The sequence below is a fragment of the Seriola aureovittata genome, chromosome 12, assembly GCF_021018895.1.
Source record: "Seriola aureovittata isolate HTS-2021-v1 ecotype China chromosome 12, ASM2101889v1, whole genome shotgun sequence".
Classification (NCBI taxonomy): Eukaryota; Metazoa; Chordata; class Actinopteri; order Carangiformes; family Carangidae; genus Seriola; species Seriola aureovittata.
Genome location: NC_079375.1, coordinates 8,450,994 through 8,468,950, shown reverse-complemented (window position 1 = coordinate 8,468,950; position 17,957 = coordinate 8,450,994). Strand labels below are relative to the sequence as shown.

The 17,957-nt window shown below is 38.9% G+C and overlaps 1 protein-coding gene across 2 annotated transcripts in view; it reads left to right on the top strand.

Annotated features, from left to right (window-relative positions):
• Positions 1–15,407, top strand: part of LOC130178587 (collagen alpha-1(XI) chain-like) — an 87,207-nt gene extending 71,800 nt beyond the window's left edge. For both annotated transcript variants that reach the window (XM_056390951.1, XM_056390952.1), the window contains 20 exons: positions 109–162; positions 272–325; positions 631–684; positions 2,147–2,254; positions 2,392–2,445; positions 2,768–2,821; positions 3,062–3,115; positions 5,677–5,730; positions 7,917–8,024; positions 8,253–8,306; positions 8,636–8,689; positions 9,322–9,429; positions 10,032–10,085; positions 10,177–10,212; positions 10,310–10,363; positions 10,827–11,088; positions 11,692–11,804; positions 12,020–12,088; positions 12,414–12,647; positions 13,720–15,407. In XM_056390951.1, coding sequence (XP_056246926.1) covers positions 109–162; positions 272–325; positions 631–684; positions 2,147–2,254; positions 2,392–2,445; positions 2,768–2,821; positions 3,062–3,115; positions 5,677–5,730; positions 7,917–8,024; positions 8,253–8,306; positions 8,636–8,689; positions 9,322–9,429; positions 10,032–10,085; positions 10,177–10,212; positions 10,310–10,363; positions 10,827–11,088; positions 11,692–11,804; positions 12,020–12,088; positions 12,414–12,647; positions 13,720–13,866 — 1,779 coding nt within the window. In that variant the 3' untranslated portion in view covers positions 13,867–15,407. The remainder of the gene's footprint in view (positions 1–108; positions 163–271; positions 326–630; positions 685–2,146; positions 2,255–2,391; positions 2,446–2,767; positions 2,822–3,061; positions 3,116–5,676; positions 5,731–7,916; positions 8,025–8,252; positions 8,307–8,635; positions 8,690–9,321; positions 9,430–10,031; positions 10,086–10,176; positions 10,213–10,309; positions 10,364–10,826; positions 11,089–11,691; positions 11,805–12,019; positions 12,089–12,413; positions 12,648–13,719) is intronic.
• Positions 15,408–17,957: the final 2,550 nt, after the last annotated feature.

Sequence of the window (17,957 nt, the reverse complement as noted above, 5' to 3'; positions counted from 1 at the left end):
TGCACTGTCATACCCATTCGGAAAAAAAAATAGCACCTGGTCATTCTGGATTTATTTGTAAAGTAGAGCATACATTTAATATAGTGTAACTTCTGTTCTTGCCAATAGGGTCCACCTGGTCCTCCTGGCCCTAGAGGTCCTCAAGGTCCCAGCGGAGCCAATGTAAGTTTGATTGTTGTCTTGTTGTTGTCTTTTTTTTTTTCATGTTATCCATGATTCTTATTTTCTTTGGATAATTAAATGAACTAATGCCACTGTAATCAACCCACAGGGTGCACAAGGTCCCCCCGGTAGTATTGGTTCAATGGGAGGTGTTGGTGAGAAGGTAAGCGCATCCATGGTCATTTTTCATGCACTCAGTTAGCGCTTACCAGCCATGAAAAATACATTCCTTTCATTTCCTATGGTGTGTTTATCTTCAAAATAAGTGAATTGAAGTGTTTCTCTTTCTGCTTCCCAAGGAGATTTTTTTACTACCGTGTAATACTTTCAAAAAAAGTTTGTGTTTTGTGTGTGTTTGAAGTAGAAGTGGAGGATACAAACTAAAAGCACTGAACCAGTCAGCTGACAGCACTATCTGGATTGTTTACTGCAAGTGTGATAATCCATGATTTCACTGTATGATCACAGGGAGAAACCGGAGAGGCTGGAAACCCAGGATCACCTGGAGAACCGGGTATCGGCGTAAGTACAGTATCATGCCTAAGAACTCCTCATCTCTGAGAGTGTTTTTTATTTTCAAAAATAAGGAAGCTGATGATTTAAAAATGTAGTACTTGCACACAGTCCAGCAGTGTGTACAATTCTGCCCACATGCAATTGTGGGTAGAATTCAAACAGTTGTGATTGTTTGAAGAATGTGCCTGTGAATATATGTGAGTGCAGCTAATTATGCTTATTATTTGACACTTAAGCTATGGGGCTGTTCCACCTCTTATTTTACCTCCGATTACTGTTGGCTGATGTGAAGAAGCGCTCGCAACCTGAGGGCTTTTCAGAGGATAATTAGCTCAGCCACATTTGGTTACGTCCACTGTTGGTGGTGTCATTAATCTAACCTCCTGCACCAGGCTGTTATTAGAGGCAAAAGTCGGAATATCCCACGAGTTATTAAGTTAAAGGAGCACCACAACAGTGTACAATGTGTTCACAATAATATTTTATTGTTTGATATCTCCAATAATAGTGTTCAATCACATGCATCAATCCACATAACATGCACAAAATCTGCTTCATGATGCAGCATATTGTGTTTGCCTGCAAACTGCCTCTACTTTTTACTTATCAGTGGTATAAATCAGGATGAAGTATTCACAGTATGCACCCTGATGCTGAATATCTCAGAGCAGAGCACTGCCATCAATCCAGGCTAAGCAGGAGAAATCTGCTGTGTACACCAGAGAGGCTTCACCTGAGTTATAATAATAATAATAATAATAATAATAAACTTCATTTATATAGCACCTTTCATAGCATGAAATGTAGCTCAACGTGCTCTACAAGAAGAGGTATTAAATCAAAACGACAGATACTTAAAGACATGACGTATTAAAGCAATAGAAGACAATAAAGCAATAAAATCCCAGAAAAAAAAATAAGAGGAGATAAGATCATGGAGAGATTATGGATACGGGCCAGTCACCCTCCCTGAGTCTGAGTCCATCAGCTTGTCGTATCCCTCGGCTGCTGAGCATCAGTTTACAGTGACAGATAGAGCCAGTGTTGCACGTCACATCGGGGTCAATTTCAAAGGTGCCATGCTGGTATCGACTAGAGAAGTGCTCAGCTGTAATAGGCCAGCTAACGATTCAGGGCTTGTAATTATGCTTCAGCTGCTGCTATGAGTCATAGCAAACACTTTAAGACACTGTCTGCTACTATTAAATATTGGTAAGATAAGGTTTATTTAGTGTCACCATTTAGTAGATCGAACTATGATTTTAAAATGAATCTGTACAACAGAAGGTCTTTTTTCATCTCTTAAAGTCACAGTTCTTAGAGGTAGTTTGGTGCGTGTGTTGATGCAAGTTGAAGTGACAGATGTGATAACACATTTGTCTTGTGCTTAGCATGCTGTTGTCAAAGTAGCCTATATAGCCCTCATGTGTTCTTCACGGTGACAAGCCTGTGATGCGTTTACCCTCAGGGCCCCAGAGGAGAGACTGGGGAGAAGGGAGAAACTGGCCCACCAGGAGCTGCTGGACCCCCCGGTGGCCGCGGACCCCCTGGAGATGACGGTCCCAAGGGTAACCCTGTATGTCAGCTCCACTGACACACACACACACACACACACACACAGCCATGACTGATGCAGTATTAGATATGCCAGAGCTGTTAGTGTCAGATATCTGAGTCAAAATCAGTATTCTCAGTGTCTCGATCTATCTGCAGGGTCCTGTCGGGTTCCCAGGAGACCCTGGTCCACCTGGCGAGCCTGGTGCTGCTGTAAGTGCTACATTTGTTCCTTAATCAATCTAATGTCTAGCATCATATTTAGGGTATTGTAGCATTCAGTGAATTAATTATGCTTGTGTATCATTAACTATGAAAAAAATACTGCTAATGTGAGAAATGAAGTGAAAAGCAATGCCTTTGTTTATTTAATATGTCTTTATTTTCCTCATTTTTGTGTTTCACTGTTGTTTCACATTTTGCATAGCAGGACTTTGTTATTGTTTGCATAGGTTTTTATTATTTTTGTGAGAAAAAATCTTTTGAGTTGAGTTGAATTGAGTTAAATCATTCCATGTTTGTGTATTTTGTTTAGGGTCTTGATGGTTTACCGGGTGACAAAGGAGATGATGGAGAGGCCGGTCAACCTGTAAGTCTTAAACTTCTATCAGTGCAAACACTTGCAGTTTATTGTACATTTTAAATTCAGGGCTACTGAAATGTATAATACTTATAGTGAAGCAAACAGAGCAACAATATGGTGATGCAGTCTGCAGGAGAGCCTAATAGAGTCTATTCAGTGAAATCACTTTGTGCAAATGAGGGAGATACCTCATTATATAACAAAACTCTTCAGTTTTTGTGAAGTGTTCTGTCTATTCAATTTTAGGGCCCTCCAGGTCCATCTGGTGAGGCTGGTGTACCTGGACCGCCTGGCAAAAGGGTGAGTGCATTTCCAAAATGATGTATGAGATGATACTTCTGTTCAGCTCTTGGGATCTTCTCTATTTTTAGACTCACAATGCTGTTAAAGGTTCCAATCTATTAGTCACTGTAAGGTGATACACATTTTTGACCACATGTGTAGATATACCTACATGCTCTTGACAGGCAGTGATGTCCATTAGTTAAACTGACATCTTTCTGTTAGAGAATAATGACATACTGTGAGTTTGACTGGCAGTAATGTGAAAGCAGTAGGACTGCTGCTGCTGCTAATGTCAAGAAATTATCTTGTCACTTCACTTTCTGGCACTCGATGACCTTTCTGTCGCATCAGACTTGAGATGAGATTATTTCATTTCACTAGCGTAGCATTTTTACGATGCCTTCCATTTACAGCAATAATTTTTTTACAGTTAGCAATAAAGCATGCCATTAATGTTCTGTATGAAAGGCTGGCACAATATGGCGATTAAGAACAGAGAGATTGATATTCAAAGTGAATTCATTCTAATTTGTGTACTTCAGCAGAGATGATGCTCAGTGAAGTCTAACTTATGCTCCAGAGCATCACCATCAACCAGCTTTGCTGCCATCTCTACATATTAATGCAAACATCATATACAGTACATAGAAAATACAATATACCTCCTCTGTTTCATAGAAGTATAGCTCTACCCAAGCAATGTACTTAGGTTCATATTTCCAATTGGATTACTTTGTATTTCTAGCAGCTTCACTACGTATCAGAGGGAAAGATTGTATTTTTTACCCCACTACATTCCCTTATTTTTAAGCTGTAGTTAATACTTAATTTTCTGATTATGATTTTACTTAAATAAAAACATTATATGCAAATATATTCAAATATATGCTTATAGATTAATATATATTGATTGTTAAGGATTAAATCAGTGATTCCAAAATCTTTTGGTTTGTTACCCCTAACGAAAAAGCAGTGTCTGGTTGAAGCCACTCATCCTGTTTCCGATGTCTATGTGATGTCGGCTGTTCTACTAAAGAGACATTTTCCCAATAAACTCCTCAGATGGATTCATATAAGTAACTGTTCAACGAGGTAGACATGATCAAATATTTAAAAAAGAAAGCAAAGACTAAGGACAAGTCAAAAAACTGAATACAAATTTGTGTAGCAGAACTTTGTTTTTTCTGCTCCATTAATAATGTTTATCTTGTGGACTGGGAACGACCCCTAGGTTAGGAACCACTGAACTAAACTACTTGTACTAATACTACTGTCAACAAACTAATGTCATCTATGGTAATATATTACTCACAGGGGCTGTTTTTTGAAGCGCAAGTACTCTGGCTTTTGATATTTTAAGTACATTTGGCTTACAATACTTCTGTGCTTTTGCTTTAAGTAGGATTTTGAATGCAGGACTTTTGTAATGCGGTGGAATATTCTTACATTGTTGTGTTGGTACTTGTACTTGCAGTTAGTAGAGGATCTGAGAACTTCTTCCACCACTGTGAATAAGAAATCAGACAGTGAAGCCACATGCTGAATTGATCATCCTTGCAGTTTTCCTCACCATAGAGAATTCAAAATGTGACCATAACAGCTTGTTATTATAAGCTTGTCATGAGCACACTGTACGTGTGATGATATAGTCCTGCAGGTTGTTGGACAGAAAATAATCTGTCTGAGCTAAAATGACTAAAAATATCTATCCTTGGTAGATTGTGGCCTCATTGCCAAAAATGCTCTTTGTCCAGCATCTGATACTCTTGCTTGCATGCGTTCGATGCAACTCTGTGGCTTCATTTGACATGCAGGCTTGGATGGTTGATTGTACATTTTAAAAACGCCGGTAAGCACTTTTTACCCCCAGAATTTGTATTCCAAGGGGTAGTATCCAGGTGATAGAGGCTACAGAACAAATTAGACCCCAGTTCCATGTCCATATTAATGGACTTTGCGATATGATTTTTCATCCTTCCACCATTAATGCTGGGTTAGCCTCTTTCCCAATATCTCTTCGAAATTGACTCAGGTTTTGTGTTCACTGATGCGTATGGCTGCTTGACTACATTAGCACCCATGCACGCACGGGTGCACACATGCCTGCATACGCACACATTCAACACACACATCCACTAATGCACATACACAGTTGCCAGGGCTCATAACCTACATTGAAGACCGGTGGCTTTTGTTTGCTCTGTTTGATTATGGTTTCTAATGGCAAATGACAGCCCACTTACAAGGTTTTGACCAGAGGCTGTTTGGTGAAAAAGCTGATGTGCTTTTAGCTCAGTATGTTTGGAATGTAGGGCAATTTGCTCGCACTGATGTTGCGTGGCCCCGAATAACCTTCTCACTTTAAAAAGGTTCAAGGTGAGAGAGGGTTCAGCTGGTCGGTTAGTGTGTACATGAAACTACTGCTTGCCAGCAAATGTTGGAGAATTTCCCTTTCACAGAATAATTACCTGTTTTGTGCTCTTTTGAATAAGTTGTAAAAGGCACATATTAAATTTGTTTATTTAAAGTAGTCATGCACAAAATTCGAATTGCTTTTTGGTTGTTGTTCTTTTCAGGGACCTATTGGACGAGCAGGTCAAGAGGGCAGACAAGGAGAAAAGGGATCCAAGGTAAGTTACGACTTCAACACTAATTTGAGTTTTACATATTACAAACAACTACTGAAGTACACATGATTCTTTCTGAGATCAGGGTTGGCTAAATGAAAGCAAAGACGCAGCTACGGTCGATATTTTTACAATGATAACGTGTCAAATGACAGTCTGCAGTGTGTAAGGCTCTCTTCTAGTGATGACCTTACAGAGAACTATCACATGAATCTGCAGCTCCCCTCAGCTTTACAGGGCTTTATAGCGATTTTCAGCTTCTTGTTTGGCTGTCAACTTTCCTGTATGGGTTCACTCTCACAGCAGCTGTTATCAGTGAAGGATCTCTAATATCTAATCCACTGTACACTACTTCCTCAGCACCAAACTGCAGACAGACACAGTTAGCGACAGTTAGCTGGTGAGCACAGTGAAGCCAGATGGTAGAGACCAAATACAGGGTTCACCAAATCAAGTGTGCAAAAATTCAAACAGCTGTATTCAAGTTGCTGCAATTGGAAAGGTGAAACTCACTCACCAAAATGACAAAGTCACACTTGAACATTTGTGCCACCAAGGATAATCAGCCGTTGATAGAATCGATCAGACAAATTTCCTTTCTCGGATCACAGACAGAATGTCAAATTTTAGATATGTGACACCCACATTTTCTTGTTCAATCATTCACATTTTTCAAATCATGAAATCAGAGATCACGTTGTGGAAATTTCAAAGACAGGAATTCACACCATATAAATTCAGTTAGCTGGATTTCTAAGTAAAAGGTGATGCCTTATTTTCATGACTTTTCCTGGTTAAGAAAAAATTAATTTAGTACAAATTATAGGCAAAATAGAGAAAGTGTTCAATTGGTACACATCTAATTATTACTGTTTTTGCTTGCTGGCTTAACCTTGAGAGATTAGCTGGACAGGACAAAATGTGAAATTTGCCTACAGGCAGCATGCAATTTTAAAATTTTCTGCAATGAATGAATGAATAAAATTACATGGGTTTAAATTATGCTTTTTTTTCAAGGACATTGCTGTTTTCCCAATAATCAGTACCGAAATGGATTTATTTCCAAGAAATAGTCTAGGGAATTCTTAGGAGTTTTCAGATCTATAAATTAAGTGTTAAACAGAAAAGTATATCATTGCTGTACATTCATTAGTATTTCCATTTCAACAATAAGCTCTCAGTAGTGGTTTGATTTCACAATTGGGTGTTAAGTTGCTTATAGAAATTCTAACTTCTTTCTTTCCCTCTATAAATGGTTGCCAAATTTTCTGCCTGAAGGTGTTATAAAATACACATAAATATACAATAAAACATAATGAAATGTCTGTGATGACAGATGTCGAGTTGATAATCTAAATAAGAAAAGAATACCCATTCAAACTCTTTCCTCTGTTGTGCTCAGGTGTGTATTTATTGGTGAATTAGTCTCACAGAAGCAGCAGTTGGGTTTCTTGAGGCAAACAGAGAGTTTGATTGCTTTGTTGAAATCCATAACATGCTAGTGTCTTTGTAAGCCTTAAAGAAAATTGTTTGTCTCCACAATCAGATGGGTGAAAGAAATGCTCAGGCAGAAAACCTGACAGATCTCTGACATGGCCCCTCGCGCTTTCTTTTGTTCTTCGTCATCCTGCATCTCTTTATTTCTCCTCTTCACAAGCATACACTGTCGGACAGACACACGCATATACAAGGTGCACGTTCTATCCACATTGAGGTAAAGGATTAGAGTTGATTTGATGGAAACAAGACAAAGCCTGCGTGGTGATCCTTGAGTGTCAACTCCAGGCCTAATTGGTTGTCAGAACAATTTAATCCCCCTCCTCCTATCATCCTAGTCGATATGACATCTCTGGAACTTCAATACATGAAAACTCGCTGTTCCTGCTCAGAGACAATAGACGACTTCTGGTAACATTTGATCTGTGTGGATGTTACAAATCCTCGAATCCTTCCAATCTGAGGTTTTGAGGAAGAAAAACGTTGCAGAATACTGAGCAATGTGACTTTCAGATGTGATTTTGCTTTAATTATCAAGGTGGATGAAATTGCTGTTGTCATTGTTATCCGACATATTTGACTTTTATATTAACGTGTATAGTACAGGGCCCAGAGGACTTTAAGTGCCCAGGAGTGTATGAGTTCTATAGACCATGAAAAGGGAGTAATTGCTAATGTCCTTTGTTTAACAGGGAGAAGCTGGAGCAGAGGGACCTGTTGGGAAAACTGGGCCTGTGGGACCTCAGGGTCCCTCTGGCAAGCCTGGTCCTGAGGGTCTACGTGGCATCCCTGGCCCTGTTGTGAGTAGATCTTGGTGACATAAAAAAAAATAAAAATTTACATGGAGTAATTACAAGACTGAAGAGCACTATTAGTACAACTATATATATTAAGACTACTATTCTACTCCTATGGATACATTTTTAACATTATTACTTAAAATGTAGGTTCAGCATACTCTAATCTAATATTCCAATAATTCTCATGTTATTAGCCAAAGGCTGTTATTATTTATTCCTTTTTTTCAGGGTGAGCAAGGACTACCTGGTGCTTCTGGTCAAGACGGCCCTCCTGGACCTCTTGTAAGACATTTCCTTCCACCTTCCTAATAAAAAAAAACAAAATAAAAGATGTATGTGTTATTAAAATAAAAAAAATAAAAAATGTGCTGAATGTATGATACAGCAGGACTACCTGCCCATGACTTATTAATAACATCTGTATGTTCCATGCTTTTTACCCACTACCATGAGTGAAGTGCTGTTTACAGCAGCTGTCTCAGTAACTCTGCAGGATAGATACAGAATAGTCACCATGAATGCAGAGTTCTGGCGCTGGCTGTCACTGTAAAATAATGTGAATTCATATCACTGTGATTTATGCTTGACAAACTGATTCCGTCCCTCCATAGGGACCCCCTGGACTTCCTGGTATGAAAGGTGACTCTGGATCCAAGGGAGAAAAGGCAAGACATTATTATGATGCTAATCTCAAATTGCTTTACTGTGTATTCCTCATATCTCCTTATGCGCCTTATCTGAGGCTTCTAAAGTAAGCAAACATCTAGGCCTGTTGCCTCTATCTCATTGTTCACTCTCTCCCAGTGAGATGATGAAAGGCTCTGTTCTGTGTGGAGTTTTCACACCGTGATTTAATGTAGTGAATGAATATGTATAAGTCCAATAATACCATCTTTGTAATGGTCATTGGTTTAATGCCAGCATGCAGTAGTCAGAAGCAGATGGTCATAACTCTGCCCAACAGCAGGTGCCGAGACAGATCACCATTGTTAAATATGACGACCGCAATAAACACACTAATTATTTATAGGCAAAAATAAGACAGTGCTGATGTCGTCTGTCCAGGCTTTGTGCATAAAGATGCAGGTGAATTAGCATATTTTTTTCACTTTAAAAAGAAAATAAAAACTTTATTTTCTGCTGGTGATTAATGAGCAGAAATTAAACTTTAGTGGATATGAAAATTACTTTTTGTCAAATGGATAATTAGTACACATATTGTTTTGGTCTCTGAATTTATTTCAATGCTATTTCTGTCTCACTTTTTGTTATTTCTTTCTTTCTCTGCCTACTCCAGGGTCATCCAGGTTTAATCGGTCTGATCGGACCCCCTGGGGAGCCCGGAGAGAAGGGAGACAGAGGTCTGCCTGGACCTCAAGGTTCTGGAGGTGGCAAGGGTGATTCTGTAAGTCAATCTCTGTGTCAGGCAGACAATGGTGTCCTAAAATAATGAATGCTCCCACTTGTCTCCATAAGAATGTGATTCACATAAAGTGACAGAGGTGCATAAATGTATGTGTAAAGTGTGACTCTCCTAGATTTAGAGGAAAGAGAACCCCACCAATGCTAAAACATGTATAGTGATGGAAAACTGTTAGTAGGGCTGGGTTTATCCACATTCAGTAAAAGCATATAACGATCATATGAAAATATATTTATAATAATATTATTGTATTATGAACAACTTCAATATAAGTTAAGACAATGAGTTCCGTTTACATGTTTGAAGAGTTTTTTCTTATGTAATGTATAATAATGGAACTTCCATTACTGGTTACTTGGTTATTGGCATTGAGTGTTACTGGCACAGTTTGTTGATTATATATCTAATTTTGCATGAATTCGCCATATTGTAATATAATATATATACTGATAAAAACACTTCAGCCATATGGCCGTGTCCCAACTGTAAGACATTTTGGACAAACACATCCATCAAATACCAAATCTTAAATGAGATCTCCATTTGCTGCATTCCCATTAACGTCATCTGTTATCTGTCATAAGGGTACTGGTGGTCCCCAAGGTCCTCTTGGCCCTCCCGGTCCCCCTGGTATTCCTGTAAGTTCAACTTCTTGTCAAACAAATATGAATTTTTGCACCCTGTTTCATCATGGCTGTTGTTCATCTCTCTATGTTGCTTTGTCAACAGGGCCCTCAGGGACAGAAGGGATCCAAGGGATCAAGTGTAAGTCATGTTTCCATCCTCTTCGGTGTTTTGATGCTTGTGTTTGATAAAATTGGGTTCCTTTCTAATTATGTCAATGATGTTTGTTTTTGGTCAGGGTTCAGCTGGTCAGAAGGGAGACACTGGACTGATTGGACCACCTGGACCCCCTGTAAGTCACCTGTTTATTTTCTTTAAATTAGACAGGCATTATGGAGAATAAATGTGCAACAATAACATTATGATTGGAAACTGCTGGTCTCACTAGAGCTGAAACGAGTTGTGAATTGATCAATTAGTAAATCATCAGAAAACAAATCAGCAGCTGTTTGATGTAATTTGCTTTATCATTGTAAATTGAATATCTTTTGATTTTGGACTGTTGATCAGATAAAACAACCAATCCAAAGACGTCACCAAGGGGATGTGGGAAATTCGGATGGGCATTTATTTACATTTTGACTAAACAATTAATCGATTAATTGAGAAAATAATTGGCAGATTAATTGATCATGAAAATAACTGCTAGTTGATTGTCATAGACTCTTCTATCCTGGGAAATTCGGTAGGTTAACAAAGACCATTCATCCCTTGATAAACACTTATCTGCTTGAGCTTTTACCTTTGTGCTTCAGGGTCCACCTGGTGACGTCATCCAGCCGCTGCCCATTCAGCAAGCCGCCAGAAAGACCAGGCGACAGGCTGAGATGCAGGGAGATGAGGCATTGGCCGACTACGGCGTTGATGGTGTGGGTATGGAGGGAATGGAGGATGTCTTTGGTTCCCTCAACAACCTCAAACAAGACATCGAGCGCATGAAGTTCCCCATGGGCACCCAAGACAATCCTGCCAGGACCTGCAACGACCTGCACCTCAGCCAGCCTGACTACCCAGATGGTAAGTTGGAGACGTCTTATAACCGTGGAGACAGACTGCCAACTGTCTAACTGTCGAAATTCAGAGAGAGAGAGAGAGAGAGAGAGAGAGAGGAGCTGATAAAAATGTTCACATACTCATCTGAGTCACCTTCATCTCTCATGAGCTCACAGCAATTAAGCTTTGAAAGCAGAGTCAAGTGATTTTTGCAGTGTTGTTTTGTGTCCAGGGTTTTGCCTCTCCGACTAGATACAAGCTGCCCTGGCAAAAAAGTCAATTAACTATAACGTCAGATCAAGAAAAGAAGCCAATTCTTACATTTCAAAAACCTGGTTTTGAAATGTTTGCTTGAAAAATTACTTAAATTATTAATCGATTATCAAAACAGTTGCTGATTAATTGTATTTAGATAATGGATTAATCAATGAAGCAGCTCTAAACAGCTGTACACCAAAGCTAGAATATTGGAATAAATAACATTTCTTACTTCCCTGTTGACGTCTTCCCAAGTGAAAACCTGAGCAATCTTATCATGGATGATGTGAACATTAAACAGCAGTAGTAGTCTAAACTCTGCTTCATACCACTGCCTTGTCTGTGTCTCAAACTGTGTTTCTCTCTCAGGTGAATACTGGATTGATCCAAACCAGGGCTGTATAGGAGACTCCATCAAAGTGTTCTGTAATTTCACAGCAGGTGGAGAAACGTGCATCTACCCAGATAAGAAATCCACAGGAGTAAGTCCTAGGCACCGTTGACGTCTGATTAATATAGTACCAGCCTTGAATCAAATGGTATTTTATGGTAATAGCAAGTAGAAGAGAGTTGGATCTGCCATTTTTTTAATTTTCCATTTTGAAAATTTAGAAGATGATATCTGCTCTCTGAATCCTCTGAAATGTTTAAAAAGAACTGTGCAGTAATCCAGTTCTTTGTTTGTTCTTTATTGTAGGTTAGAATATCCAACTGGCCCAAGGAGTCTCCAGGTTCATGGTTCAGTGAATTTAAACGTGGCAAAATCGTGAGTCAACCCCCACAACCTATTACATCCAAGTAGACGTTCACATCCATTTTAGAAGCTTTTCCATTTTGCTGCTTTGTCATTTTATCTCATTTACAGTAATTCTTTTCCACCAATCTCTCTCTTCTCCCTCTTCCCTCCCCTCCTCTGTCATACATCTCCTTGCCTTCCCCGTTTCATCTTTCCTTTTCTTAATTACCTCTTCCCTTCACTCCAATCTTTCTCTCCACCTTACCTCACTGCATCCTTTTGATTACTTATCCTTTTCTTTCTTTTCTCCTCCTTTTCCTTTTCTTTATTGTGCTCTCCAACTCTCCGTCCTCAGTTGAACTACGTTGACATGGCAGAAAACACCATCAACACAGTGCAGATGACCTTCCTGAAGCTGCTGAGCTCCTCGGCACGGCAGAACTTCACCTATATTTGCCATCAGTCTGTGGCCTGGTACGACGCCAAGGCTGACAACTATGACAAGGCGCTGCGCTTCCTGGGCTCCAATGATGAGGAGATGTCTTACGACAATAATCCCTTCATCAAGCCACTGATGGATGGCTGCTCGGTAAACACTCATTTTCTAACTTTCAGTTAGCAATTAAACTTTTCGCTATAACCCATGAAATCCCATTAATCCTCACAAATATGTAGACTGTAGACTGACGCTGAAAATGTCATACGACAATGTTTATACAGCTACAGGACCGAAGAATCAAGGGATCAAAAGTAGAATCTGATTTTGGATAGGCATTTTTGCAGTGGCAGGTCCTCTTTGATTTACAGTATTTAATGGTTTGTAACTACTGTGGAAAGTAGAGCTGAAATGATTAACTGATTAACCGGTCGGTTGATCAACAGAAAATTAATCTGCAACTTGCAAATGTGAATATTTGCTGCATCTCTTTTGTTTTTCCAATACTCGGTCACATGTTACCTGAGGCTTTGGGAAACTGTGATGGACAGTTTTCACTATTTTATCACATTCTATGGTTCAAATGATGTTAGTTTCAGCCCCAGTTGAACGTAAAATTGTATATAGCTTTTGTTGATTTAATAGCAGTTGGGACTTTTTTCTTACACTTGAGCAACAGATGAAGAAATAAAGAGACACTTTCTTTAATTTCTTTAAACTGATTTAAGGCTTGGTCTGTAAAATTTTTGAAAATATTGAAAAATGTTCATCACAGTTTTCCAGAGCCCAAGTTGACATCTTCAAATCTCCCAAAAAAATTTGGTAAGATGTAAACAGAGAATGTTTGGCATCTTTGTCTGATAAATCACCTTAAAAATTATCAAATTTTTTGTTGATTAATTGTCTGTCTATCAATAAATCAACTAAATACTTCAGGGATAATATCTAATAACAATGTAATCGCATCTCTGCTCCTTGAAGACAAATATAAGAAATTGTGTGCTGCCTCCATTACCATCCATCCATCCACTATCTGTACCTGCTTTTTCAAGGTCATGGTTGGTGCTGGACACTTTTTTTTTTTTCTTTTTTTCTGACATAAATATGAAAGATGCTTTTCTGAATGATTTTCATTCCTTTTAGAACATGTTTCCTGAAACACCCTAAATGTACTTGGACCACTTTACTAAATACCTGTCCTATAATTTGCCCTTTGTGTTTGTAGCTGAAGCAGGGCTATTCAAAGACGGTGATGGAGATCAACACTCCCCGCATCGACCAGTTGCCAATCATTGACGTCATGCTGAATGACTTTGGGGACTCCAACCAGAGGTTTGGCTTCGAGGTCGGCCCTGTCTGTTTCCTCGGCTAGACACGCCCCTACTCCCCGCTGAAGGACAGGGTCAGAGGGTACATATTAACACCCACATGCTGAGATCCGACAACCTTTACCTTCTCTCCCCGCCAAGCAAAAACCTGTGTTTTCTTTTGTTGCCGAGAAGATCCACTCAAGCCCGGAGAAGAAGAGTGCCCCCAGACCCTGTCATGAAAGCGCTGACCAGGGGAATCTACTCCTCGCCCTTGTAGGGCCAGAATCACATGACTTTAACGTAGTAATGGGAGTGACATCAGGAAAAGGACATTTGATGCCGTGGCGGACAGTGGCGCACTTTCAGCAACAGAGAGAGGATCCACTCACCCCAAGCCCCATCCTCCCTTGTCCTTCCCCTCCCACCACGCCTCCCTCTCTGGATGCTCCAGGTGCTGCTCTGAATACAACCACAGAAGTGCTTTTGTGCAGAATCACAAAACACTCAAGGTGCTACAAAAAGTGCTTTTTGATAAAACTGTAATTATTATTATTATTTTGTACAATATTGTTCCTTTCCGAATCCACTCTAAAAACTTGCATGTGCCCCAGCTCTTAAAGTTTAAGTAAATATTCGGATAACTATATTACAAATAAATCCTATAAATATATTTGATGTTTGCTAAGGACAAATTTGATGAGAAATATTATGTCTTCTGAAAACATTCTTGACAAAATTTGACAAAAGCTCTAATTTGTAAGTATAAAATAATCATTTTGTAAATAATATAACTTTCATTATTTGACTTTTATGAGAACAAACAAAACAGGAACACAACACTTAAAGTCAAAAAGCATTTTGTCTTTTCTTCATGTCATACCAGTGGGTATGCCCATTAGGAAATTAAGCCATACTAAGATGAGATAGTAATATAAATATTGTAAGAAAGGGCTTATTCTTCCAGACAGACTTTATTCACCAAGATGTTATACCTCAGTTTCTTTAAAAATGTGGACATATCTGGCTCCTCGACCATGTTTTACATTATATGTGGTGGCTAATTTACAAAGAGAAAAGATTTTTGTGTAGTTAAATTCATCCAGTTGTTTTTTGTTTTTGTTTTTTAAAATTCACAAAAAGAAAAAACCTGTTGATTTTCTTCTTTGTAACAATGAACAAAATGTCTTCATGTGCCTTGAATCAAAAAATATTAAAACTGGATTCTGAAAAGTGTTGGGTTGAACGTCTGTATTGTTGGCTATGGGTGCAAAAATGAATATTGCTCTTTTTTGTGATTCTGCGCTGCCTTCTACATATTGCCTTCCTTCACAATGATAATTTAAGATTAGGAGGATTAGTGGTTCCAAGTGTTTGGGCTCATGTGATTGAATCTGCCGAGTCCAGGTGCTGTGATCTCCTCCAGTTTCTTTCTCTGACTCAGATTTGACTTTGATCAAGATCTGTTTGCATCTCCACCTCCTTAGCTTACAGCTATGATAGCATAGACTTCAGAGCCGCTTTCAAACCTGTGTAATGACAGTATGTTTACAACCTATGTACAACTGAAATAAATGTTTGGTGCTTTGCCAAATGCACATTGCAATGGTTTGCATTCACTTGCAGATTATCCTTTATCCTAAAAGTGAGGGAAGTACTTTAATTAGAACCAATGTGTTAAGCTGAAATATGATGAATGGTGGTCATACAATGCATGTATTCTGAAATCTTATGTGCCAGCACTGCATGACAGCAACACTCCTTACGCTTCCTAATTGCACCACTGGCTTCAGTCAAACCACATGTCAGACAAATAGACTCCACAGTGCTACCCTTGCCTCAAAAACTGCCATTTTTCGGGCCAATTATCCGACATTGTTGATATTCTGTTAAAGATTTTGAGTGGCTACAGTCGAGAACTCTCTGTGCCACCTGTGAGTGTGAGCAACCCTGTCAACATTTAGTTTCAATTCAAAGCACAGCAACCCCCAAAACTTTGACTTTTCAGAGACAGCGTCAATCAGCTCATCTGTACATACAGCAGAGACGGCGTGTGTAAATTTCATGTTTTATGTGATTTCTTGATTCCTATTCTATGAATGAAGTGTAATTTACAACATGATCCACATAATAACAGCTGTGCAGTGTTTTTGTCTGTGCTACTGAAGAGTCTCCAGCAAATGCAAATTGACAGTTCCCCATTCAGTTTGTTACTCTTGTATGTCGAGTATGAAGGAGCAGATAACATTTATGATAGTGAAACATGCAAACCATCAGATTTTACAAATTATATGCCACAGAAAAGCAGATATGACTTTCCATCATATCGAAAATAGTAAAAACAGAAATGATGTTTTCTTGTGCATGTTATCTTTAAAAGCTACATGTACAGTTTAAGGATTACATCAGAATCAAGAGGCAAATACAAAAATTATCTCATTATTAAATGTTTGCATGTGGTATAAGCAAATGCTCAAAATGAGCTGCAGGCTAAATTTCTTTTATTCTTACTGATTATTTTTAGATCTGCAGAGTATTTTGGCTTGCAACACTTTTTGACACATCTACAACAACACAACTCTGACAACATAAAATCTCTCTGTGTCCAAACTTCTAAATGTGTCCGACAACTTTGCCACTTGACACTCCTCTTGGTCACACCAAGTACATAAAACATGTAATGACAGACTTTATACTCTCTCTAACTGTAAATACACTGTCAAAAGCAGCAACATACTGTTACCCACTGTTAAGATTCAGGCCTATACACCCTCGCCTAATGTCAAGTTGTCAGACAGACAGTGATAAACATACATAAAGTTTAAACTCTGTTCATGACATTTTATGCAGTGCTTCTAAAACAAACATTTCAACTTAACTTAAGTCTGCTGGTTTCAACTCACCTGGTTGGAATTTCACTTTTTAATCAATCTTTGATATAACAAGAGATCTTGGTAGTAGGTGAGACACAGCACTTCAAAAGCTACTTTGCTCGCAATGAGTTTCATGTCTAGTATTTGGAATCTTTATATTAAGAAACATACAAATCTCTATTTTTTCAGCAGTAACTACAATGCTCAGATTAACAAACCTCGATCTCAGCCTTGCCAACTGCCAGGTCTCAGCAACACTTTAGATCTACAGGAAAAACATTGACTTTCGTGAAGTCTGTTGAGCTTTGGCTGATGAATTTCAGAACTGTTTTCATTCTGCTCTATGAATCATTAAATCTGTTAGTAGCGGTCTCTGTGTACTTCTTAAACCTGCATGCTGTCACCCTGTTCGGTCAGAGAAAGCACATATGGTGATGAGTAATCACAACATTTGTGTGCCTGACAATTTTGCTTGGGCTGATGGCCACTTTGGCCAGTCATCATTATATTTTCTTCTCGTTGTTAAATTAATACAGGGCCACCTGTTTTTCATCTCTCAAGGCAGAAGAACATGTTTTGCTGTTGAAATTGGTTGTTGAATCCACACAAAGAAAGAAAAATAAGGCTGTAGTCGATGCTTGCTCTGAACCTATCCATCCCAAAGCGGTCGGCATCGCTGGGCTACATAGCTTGTCTGCTATGACTAGCAGACCAGCTAGTCATAGCCGATCTGCTGGGACGCCCACTTTGGTCAACATGCCAAAGAAATTCTGTCAAAACTCCAGGGCTGCCGAGGGCCACAGTCACATCTGAAGAGAGGCAGTTTTCAAAGAAAGGAGAAAAGAGGGGAGGTTTTTTTTGTCTATTCAGTGGAAATGTTAAATTTCTCCCTCCACTATTCTTACAAATTTCCTCTACCCATTCAATCCTTTCCAGGGTCATGAAGGGCTGGACTGTATCACAGCCTGAATTAAGCCAGAGGACAAGAAAATACTGTGGAAGGTTTCCACTCTGTCTGAGGACTAACACAAAGAGACAATCACATTTAAGGCAATGAACAATTCCAGTCTCTGATATTGGATGAACTAAACGCCCCCCCCCCCCCCCCCGCCCATCTATATATATATAAGATATATATATATATATATATATACATATATATTATTTTTTTTTTTTTTTTTTTGCTACATCCACAAATTTAGCAATATAGCATTTGTCTGGACCATCAATATGGGTAGTGCGGTGCATGCACAGTTAACCTAGGTGTTTTGCCATGTACTTTT